Source organism: Teleopsis dalmanni, chromosome 1 (genome assembly GCF_002237135.1).
Source record: "Teleopsis dalmanni isolate 2A chromosome 1, ASM223713v2, whole genome shotgun sequence".
Lineage (NCBI taxonomy): Eukaryota > Metazoa > Arthropoda > Insecta > Diptera > Diopsidae > Teleopsis > Teleopsis dalmanni.
The window spans coordinates 129,733,865-129,744,499 of record NC_051846.1 but is presented as its reverse complement, the minus strand read 5'-3'; the positions used below and the strand labels follow the sequence as shown (position 1 = coordinate 129,744,499).

General features: G+C 35.4%; 1 protein-coding gene across 1 annotated transcript in view; it reads right to left on the bottom strand.

The window, feature by feature from the left end:
• Positions 1 to 2,861, bottom strand: part of LOC119666093 — a 2,985-nt gene extending 124 nt beyond the window's left edge. Inside the window, exon 1 of the mRNA XM_038075369.1 lies at positions 155 to 2,861. Coding sequence (XP_037931297.1) covers positions 155 to 2,861 — 2,707 coding nt within the window. The remainder of the gene's footprint in view (positions 1 to 154) is intronic.
• Between the last annotated feature and the right edge of the window lie 7,774 nt (positions 2,862 to 10,635).

Below are 10,635 nucleotides of genomic sequence, written 5' to 3'. Positions count from 1 at the left end.
ATTAATCCAAGTGGATCAAAAATGTGCGCCAACTCGGAACTTACGGTCCTCTTTGTTATTTTGCTGTGTATAGGTCCGTTAGTTTTTATTGAAAACTGATCAGATTTTGGTAGCCAGATAAGGCCTAAAGTTTTTACTGTCTTATGTGACTCACTGCTGACATCGAGATCCACTTCTTGATCTTCTGGAGCGAGTCCTTGAAGTAATTGGGCATTATTTGCGCACCACTTGCGAGGTTTGAAACCAGCTGTCGCCAATATTTTAATAAGTTGATCCTTTGTTGCAATTGCCTCCGTGAGACTGTCTGAGCCACTTAAACCGTCATCGACATAAAAATCCTTGCTGAGTGTAGCGGAACCAAGCGGAAATTTAACGGCATTCTCTCTGGCCAGGGTTTGTAGACACTTAGTTGCCAGATACGGCGCTGCTCTTGTGCCATACGTTACCGTTTTTAATTTGTAATAGCACAAGTTTTCTTCTGGTGACTCTCGCCAGATAATGATTTGAAGATATTCATCTCGTGGATCAATTAGTATCTGCCGATACATCTTTTCAATATCTGTTGTAAAAACGAAGCGTGGTTTCCTGAAACGCAGTAAAATGGATGAGAGTTCGTTCTGCACGACTGGACCATTATGCATGATATCATTGAGTGAGACTCCGGTTGATGTTCTTGCAGATGCATCAAACACCACTCGAAGCTTTGTTGTAGTACTATCTGCCTTGATTACACAATGATGTGGCAAAATGTAATGTGGATGCATTATATCATCCTGATTGATTTTTTCCATGTGGCCGAGATGTTCGTACTCTCGCATGAAGTCAACGTACATCTTCTTTAGTTCAGAATTCTTCAACAGCCGACGTTCAAGACTAAAAAACCGATTCATCGACATCTGCATGGATTCACCAAGAACAGTTGTATCCTCCTTAAATGGTAGTTTCACGACAAATCGCCCTTCATGATTGTGGTGAGTATTTTGAGCAAAAGATTCTTTACATTTCTTTTCTGCATCAGTGAATTTGTCATCCGTTTGATTGATTTCCTCCAATTGCCAGAATTTAGTAAGTATATTATCCAATGCTTCGTCGTCAGCTTCGCTGCACATGCCACAGGTAAGTAATTTTTGATTACCGTTGCTAACCTTGCCACTGCATATCCATCCGAAAACCGTGTTCTGAAGTGCAGGTAGACCCTCACCTATTTTGATTTGACCAATCGATAAAAAGCTGTGATAGAATTCTGCTCCAATTAATAAGTCAATTTGATTTGGATTCGCGAAGTCTGGATCAGCCAATTTTATATTCTGAGGAATTGACCAACCAGAAGTGTCCAGACACTGTGTTGGTTGGGCTGAGATAATTCGAGGCATCACGAATGCGTTGATTTTTACATTGAAATCATTAATTCGAGACTGAATTTTTGTTGTCACACTGTATTTTGTGTCCCTTTTGCTTCTACCAATTCCTTCTATCCATAACGGTGATGAGTGTAACTGCAATTTTAATTTTCTTGCCAGTTTTTCTGTGATTAAGTTTATTTGTGATCCAGAATCGAGTATTGCTCTGCACTCAATGAAATCACCATCAAACATAGCTATTTTCATATTAACTGTACTAAGGAGAACGTATCCCTTATTTTGTGTTAAAGCTGTGATTACAGTAGAAGGTTGATGACCGGGTTTCTCAACCAATGAATCTGATTTGACATTGATCGATTTGTGTGTTGTCTTGGAAGACTCTGATAAGTGCAACAACGAATTGTGGTTCTTGCTGCACTTGTTGCACCGGGAACTTTTGCATTCTGCTGCCCTATGGCCTCTACGTAAGCAGTTCAAGCACAGTCTAAGTTTTTGTACTGTCTTGATACGACCTTGTGGTGTTGATTGCAAGAATGTTTTGCAATAATATATCGGATGTGATCCATTATTACAGATCTTACAGGTTGATATATTTGCCTTTCCCATCGTTGTGGCAAGGGTTTTTGCTAAGCATGGCTTCTCCCTATGGCCAATCGCCTCTAAGGACTGGAATCGTGATTCCAGGAAAATCATGAACTCCTTAATCGACTGAATCTCTCTTGGATGAGTCAGCGACTGTTCATACAAAATGCGAGTCTGCTTATCTAGTTTGAGGAGCAAACTATGAAGCAGTAGCGGCGACCATGAATCAGTTTCGAGTCCCACATTCTTCAGTGCCAGCAATCCTTCAAAAGTAACATCATGGAGTGTCCTTATTTCTGTCGCTGAAGGATTGGTTGATATTATTGGTTGATTTAGAATTCTTTGAATGATTGTTGCTACAATAACTCTTTTGTTGTGATATCGTTCTTGTAGCAAATTCCATGCCGTTTGATAATTCTCGTTGGTTATTGACAGGTGTCGGACTAAACCTTCTGCTTCTCCTGTTAAACTACCTTTGAGATACCACATTTTCTGAGCATTAGAAAGCTGCTGCTTGTGAATCATTTCGGTGAACAAATCATAGAATTGACACCACTTCAAATAATCGCCATCGAATTTTGGTATTGTTACCTTAGGCAGTGATATCCCAGCGCTGTCTGGTTTACTGATTCTTTGTTGTAATTGTTCATTATTTGCTTTCATTGAAGCTAACGAAATTAAAGTTGACTGAACCAATTCTTCTATTTCGAGATACTCATCGAGGTTATATCCCACTGTAGTCGGATTGTTGGTGTACTCCCAAATTTCAAAATTAATGGATTCAATCTCATTCCATAGCTTCTCAATTCTTTCCATATTCACTTCATAAAAGGATTTCATCTGAACGCCTGTTTGACGATTGATGCCTGCTATGAGTCGCTTCAGTGATACACAAATTGCACCTTGCTTGTGTATCATTCGTGTTATACTCGTGCTATATTGTCCTTAACTCGGTGACGGCATCGGTTGACGTGCTGTCGTTGCTGACTCCTTTGAGGAAGGTGTTGGAGGTATTTTGGTTGACAATTCGTTTTCGAAAATCTGCTCATATTTTTCAAATAATCCCTTGATTTCCTGAAAGTAGTTGTTGGTAAAATATGAAACGCTCGTATCCAAATCTGGCAAATTCCTGATTTGTGTGTCGTTATGATCAAATTGTCCCCATAATTCGTTGAGTCGTCTAATACGCTCTTCATAGTAGCGAGGGGATGTCTTCCTCTCTTTTGAGTCCTTTTTGAAGTTAGTGATCAGTTGTTGGATTTGTTTTCCCAATTCTGAATGTTTGGCAATCAATTCTGCCATGACTTCCATGGTTGTAAATACAGCAATAACACCCTTCTGAGCAGGTTCACTGGATTGATGATAACGTGATACTCACGGTGGATCACGTCGGGGTCACCAAAAATGTTCAATAAGTCGTTTCTTATTGAAAACTGAATCGACACTTGAATCCATTCAGTGTTGCTTATGGTTAGGAATCTGGCACTTGAACCAGTTCCTATTGCAAGGTCTGAATTTGGCACTTAAACCAACTTCAGGTGGATTCAAATAATAACAATATTTTTGAGCAACTAGGCACTTGAACCTATTTGCAATTGAGTTTTAATAAGCACTTGAACTAATTAAAACGCAAGGGCTGTTCTGTATTGAATTATAAATTTATTAGAAAAATGTTGAGTTTTTATACACGTTTGGCAAGGTGTTGATGCATACAATTCCCACGATAATGCTCTATACCTTAAGCTGCATTAAAGTAGCGATTAGGTATCGCTCAGCTTAGTCGTGGGAACGGTCACAGTTCTCATGGAAATTGTATGCATTGACAAATAAGAATATTACTTGCGTAATTTCCTTAGCAACCTGGTATATGCTTATAAACTTATTTTCTTTTAACCTTGAACTAAGTCCATATACCAGCTTGCTTTACAAACATAATTATTATTTAATAAGTACAATACTGACCTTGCACAAGCAAATTTAATTTCTCATAATGTTCTATATTAAAGAATTGCACATGCTAAATGCATGGCTTATCTGCAGTTTCATATGACGAGCAAAGTGTGCTCGTGTGATATACAACTGTTGTTGTTGTTTTGATAAATTTTGATATCTTAACCCACCGTTCAAGGCTAAGACATCAAGTCATTAACATTATGAGAATAAAAATTTGCTTTGACAACAAAACAAAAATAATAGAATATTATTAATATGAAATATATAATTTATAATATATTACTTAAAATACAAGATTTAGGCTGATCATTATTATGTCCAAATTGGACATAATTATTAGTATTAAAATTATTTGTTGATGCTGTTGCTGCTGTTGCGGCTACATTGTTGTTTACTATTTCTTCTGTTGATTGGGTTCCACCCATTTTTCTTTAACTCGTTAAGCTGTTGCCGTAAAATATTTTTATTTTCTCCTTGAGATATCTTCAAGAGACACTTGAGATTGCCAATTTCTTTGGATACCTTTCGTTTTTTGCCACCGCGCACCTTCTTTTTTGTTTGTTCGATTATTATTGGCTGCTGTCTTCCACCTGGATGACGTTGCTTATATTGCTCAATTGATATCGGTCTTGGGCCTGCCTTTGGATTTTTTAACGCTTCTTCTAAAGTTTTCACCGCTGCCGCAAAATGTCTGTCAAAATCTTCTTGTGACATATTATTTAATAATTTCTGATTTAATAATTTCGGGATTCCAATGGTCCGTCAATTGCAGGATATTTAATAGTTTTCGATTTAATAATTTCGAGATTCCAATGGTCCGTCAATTGCAGGATATTTAATAGTTTTCGATTTAATAATTTCGAGATTCCAACGGTCCGTCAATTGCAGGATCGCCATGTAAAGATGTTATTATATACAGAAGAGTGTAATGATGTTAGGTTGTAATATTATTAAGGATGGCAGGATCGCCATGTAAAGATGTGTAGCTTCAGGATTGCCATGCAAGGTTCTTCATCCAATACATTAATATGTATTAACTTGACAGGATTGCTAAGGGATTAAGAGCCCCAGAAGAAAGGTTTCGACCTAGCAAGGATAAGTATTAATCTGAGCTCTTCAGCCGCCTTTAAGTACTTTCTAAGCTCTTCAGCCGCCTTAATGGTATTACCAGCAGATATGCCGCATATAACCAGAGATTCAAAATAAAATATAGTTTATTCTTGTTGCCTTTGCAAAAGAATCTAAAAGAATCTGATTTATTTGTAAAATCTTACTCTATTTATACAAAATATTCTTATGTACTAAACTTATTATTTAATTCCTATATATTCTTGAGTAACCAATCAATACATTGGTTACTCCCAATTTTTGATAAAGTATATAATTTTTACATGTAAGATATTCATAGTATCTATTATACTATTCTAACATATGTTATCTATTTCTTATGAATTTTTACTTGTATATATTATTATAAGTGTTATTCATAAGGTTTAACATTTCTCTAAAGGAATTTGTGTTACTACCGTACAATGACCACATATGATAGAACGTTTGGCTCGCGCATCATGTTACGAGTGCACAATCATGTAATATGATCAAAGTCAAAACGACAAAGCGACAAATGTGCATTCAATAAATTATGTCACAATTGTTTTGTTACTTTATGCAATGACTTGTCATATCAAACAATGATGTAGGTCATGGGCACCACAAGGGTATGCTCTATACTGTCTTTCATTAAAGAAAGCTGACTTGGAGAAACATTCTAACCCAAAAAAGGGGCACAATCGATCTTTTAGGTCGCAGTGCACAATACCTTCCTTTTAATAATAATAATATTTAAATTGCACAAAATGGGAAGAAGATTTTTCTAAACTGGAATAATTTTTAAACCATTTTGGTGACTTAAATACCCATGTAGCAGATAATTTGGTAGTTGATGGCAATTTATTATCTGATTCCCCACTTATTACGGAAAAAAGAGTATCAAAAGTTGTGAAGCTTCACACCAAGGGAAGAAGACTACTAGGTTTTCTGGAGGGCATCGGTGATGTTATAATTAACGGCAGGTGTCGGGGTGAAGAAGATGGGGAATTTACATATGTGAGACCAAATGGGTCAACTGTTGTTGATTTCTGTGGAGTCTGGCAAAAAATTTGAAAAGCAGTCCTCTCAAAGCAGCTAATTCTCTACAATGTGAAGTCTTTCGTATTCACTATGAGTCCCTGCTTACATGCAATTCCGACCTTCTAGTTATTCCTTGGTGCCTTCCCCCTGTTGTCAATTATTTTCTTTATTCTCCTTTTAAACTTCGTGAACTCCAGCTTGTGCTTGCAAACACCAAACCTAATAATGCTCCTGGTAACGACAGTATTTCTTATGAGTTCTACAAAAATGCTTCTCCTGGTTTCCTTAACGAGTTACTTACGCTATATAATAAAATATTTCTTCACGGTGTCATACCTTCTTCGTTTTCAAAACTGATAATTAAACCCATGTTTAAAAAAGGAGATCTCAATATAGTTACAAATTATCGTGGACTATCATTGCTGGACTCTATCTATGAAAAATTTACTGGTATACTACTTTCGCGTATGAATAGCTGGGTTGAGCTAAATAACATCTTAAATGAATACCAAGCTAGATTTCGCAGACCTTACTCAACTGCTGATAATATTTTCAATCTGACCTCTATACATTGCATTTGACATTATAGGAATGCCTTATTTTTCAAATTAGCTACTTTAGGTTTGTCTCATAAGTTTTTGACCACACTAATAAAGTTATACTCGAAAACCAGCAGTTGCGTAAGGGACGGTCATTTTATGTCTTTTTCATTTAAAGTTAATTAAAGATGTCTGCTCAGACCAATTTTGTTCTCCCTATACTTGAATTATTTGCAATTGAGTTTTAATAAGCACTTGAACTAATTAAAACGCAAGGGCTGTTCTGTATTGAATTATAAATTTATTAGAAAAATGTTGAGTTTTTATACACGTTTGGCAAGGTGTTGATGCATACAATTCCCACGATAATGCTCTATACCTTAAGCTGCATTAAAGTAGCGATTAGGTATCGCTCAGCTTAGTCGTGGGAACGGTCACAGTTCTCATGGAAATTGTATGCATTGACAAATAAGAATATTACTTGCGTAATTTCCTTAGCAACCTGGTATATGCTTATAAACTTATTTTCTTTTAACCTTGAACTAAGTCCATATACCAGCTTGCTTTACAAACATAATTATTATTTAATAAGTACAATACTGACCTTGCACAAGCAAATTTAATTTCTCATAATGTTCTATATTAAAGAATTGCACAGGCTAAATGCATGGCTTATCTGCAGTTTCATATGACGAGCAAAGTGTGCTCGTGTGATATACAACTGTTGTTGTTGTTTTGATAAATTTTGATATCTTAACCCACCGTTCAAGGCTAAGACATCAAGTCATTAACATTATGAGAATAAAAATTTGCTTTGACAACAAAACAAAAATAATAGAATATTATTAATATGAAATATATAATTTATAATATATTACTTAAAATACAAGATTTAGGCTGATCATTATTATGTCCAAATTGGACATAATTATTAGTATTAAAATTATTTGTTGATGCTGTTGCTGCTGTTGCGGCTACATTGTTGTTTACTATTTCTTCTGTTGATTGGGTTCCACCCATTTTTCTTTAACTCGTTAAGCTGTTGCCGTAAAATATTTTTATTTTCTCCTTGAGATATCTTCAAGAGACACTTGAGATTGCCAATTTCTTTGGATACCTTTCGTTTTTTGCCACCGCGCACCTTCTTTTTTGTTTGTTCGATTATTATTGGCTGCTGTCTTCCACCTGGATGACGTTGCTTATATTGCTCAATTGATATCGGTCTTGGGCCTGCCTTTGGATTTTTTAACGCTTCTTCTAAAGTTTTCACCGCTGCCGCAAAATGTCTGTCAAAATCTTCTTGTGACATATTATTTAATAATTTCTGATTTAATAATTTCGGGATTCCAATGGTCCGTCAATTGCAGGATATTTAATAGTTTTCGATTTAATAATTTCGAGATTCCAATGGTCCGTCAATTGCAGGATATTTAATAGTTTTCGATTTAATAATTTCGAGATTCCAACGGTCCGTCAATTGCAGGATCGCCATGTAAAGATGTTATTATATACAGAAGAGTGTAATGATGTTAGGTTGTAATATTATTAAGGATGGCAGGATCGCCATGTAAAGATGTGTAGCTTCAGGATTGCCATGCAAGGTTCTTCATCCAATACATTAATATGTATTAACTTGACAGGATTGCTAAGGGATTAAGAGCCCCAGAAGAAAGGTTTCGACCTAGCAAGGATAAGTATTAATCTGAGCTCTTCAGCCGCCTTTAAGTACTTTCTAAGCTCTTCAGCCGCCTTAATGGTATTACCAGCAGATATGCCGCATATAACCAGAGATTCAAAATAAAATATAGTTTATTCTTGTTGCCTTTGCAAAAGAATCTAAAAGAATCTGATTTATTTGTAAAATCTTACTCTATTTATACAAAATATTCTTATGTACTAAACTTATTATTTAATTCCTATATATTCTTGAGTAACCAATCAATACATTGGTTACTCCCAATTTTTGATAAAGTATATAATTTTTACATGTAAGATATTCATAGTATCTATTATACTATTCTAACATATGTTATCTATTTCTTATGAATTTTTACTTGTATATATTATTATAAGTGTTATTCATAAGGTTTAACATTTCTCTAAAGGAATTTGTGTTACTACCGTACAATGACCACATATGATAGAACGTTTGGCTCGCGCATCATGTTACGAGTGCACAATCATGTAATATGATCAAAGTCAAAACGACAAAGCGACAAATGTGCATTCAATAAATTATGTCACAATTGTTTTGTTACTTTATGCAATGACTTGTCATATCAAACAATGATGTAGGTCATGGGCACCACAAGGGTATGCTCTATACTGTCTTTCATTAAAGAAAGCTGACTTGGAGAAACATTCTAACCCAAAAAAGGGGCACAATCGATCTTTTAGGTCGCAGTGCACAATACCTTCCTTTTAATAATAATAATATTTAAATTGCACAAAATGGGAAGAAGATTTTTCTAAACTGGAATAATTTTTAAACCATTTTGGTGACTTAAATACCCATGTAGCAGATAATTTGGTAGTTGATGGCAATTTATTATCTGATTCCCCACTTATTACGGAAAAAAGAGTATCAAAAGTTGTGAAGCTTCACACCAAGGGAAGAAGACTACTAGGTTTTCTGGAGGGCATCGGTGATGTTATAATTAACGGCAGGTGTCGGGGTGAAGAAGATGGGGAATTTACATATGTGAGACCAAATGGGTCAACTGTTGTTGATTTCTGTGGAGTCTGGCAAAAAATTTGAAAAGCAGTCCTCTCAAAGCAGCTAATTCTCTACAATGTGAAGTCTTTCGTATTCACTATGAGTCCCTGCTTACATGCAATTCCGACCTTCTAGTTATTCCTTGGTGCCTTCCCCCTGTTGTCAATTATTTTCTTTATTCTCCTTTTAAACTTCGTGAACTCCAGCTTGTGCTTGCAAACACCAAACCTAATAATGCTCCTGGTAACGACAGTATTTCTTATGAGTTCTACAAAAATGCTTCTCCTGGTTTCCTTAACGAGTTACTTACGCTATATAATAAAATATTTCTTCACGGTGTCATACCTTCTTCGTTTTCAAAACTGATAATTAAACCCATGTTTAAAAAAGGAGATCTCAATATAGTTACAAATTATCGTGGACTATCATTGCTGGACTCTATCTATGAAAAATTTACTGGTATACTACTTTCGCGTATGAATAGCTGGGTTGAGCTAAATAACATCTTAAATGAATACCAAGCTAGATTTCGCAGACCTTACTCAACTGCTGATAATATTTTCAATCTGACCTCTATACATTGCATTTGACATTATAGGAATGCCTTATTTTTCAAATTAGCTACTTTAGGTTTGTCTCATAAGTTTTTGACCACACTAATAAAGTTATACTCGAAAACCAGCAGTTGCGTAAGGGACGGTCATTTTATGTCTTTTTCATTTAAAGTTAATTAAAGATGTCTGCTCAGACCAATTTTGTTCTCCCTATACTTGAATTATCTGCATGACTTTTTAAATGGTGGAGTACCTATTAACACAACTCATGTAAAAGTGGTTTTGTATGCTGACGATGTAGTTCTACTTGCGGACTCACCTGATGTATTCCAGATTATGATGGATGATCTGTTTAAGTATTGTTCACAAATAAATTCCTTTGAATATTAATTATATAAAAGCTCTCCTACAATAAACATATGACCTCTAAACTGTCATTATGTAAAAGTACAATTAACTACACGTAGGAAAAGTATTTGTCTGATCCTAAAATAACTTTCATAAATAAATTGAAAATTTTCTACAGGGCAGTATGTTCGAAAGCACTTTACGGTGTTTAAGTTTGGGGTTACAAACACTATGATCAAGTGGAAAAACTTTTTAGATTTTTTATGAAAAACATACTATTCCTACCGACTAACACCCCAAATTATATGCTCCACTTAGAAACGGGTTTACTGACGCAGTTTATGGACACAATTCAAACACATTTCGCATATGTAAGAAAAATTCTTAATCTCCCCTCCACAAAGCTTCCCCGAAAACTAGCTGAACTTATAATTAGCAAAGGCATATATTGG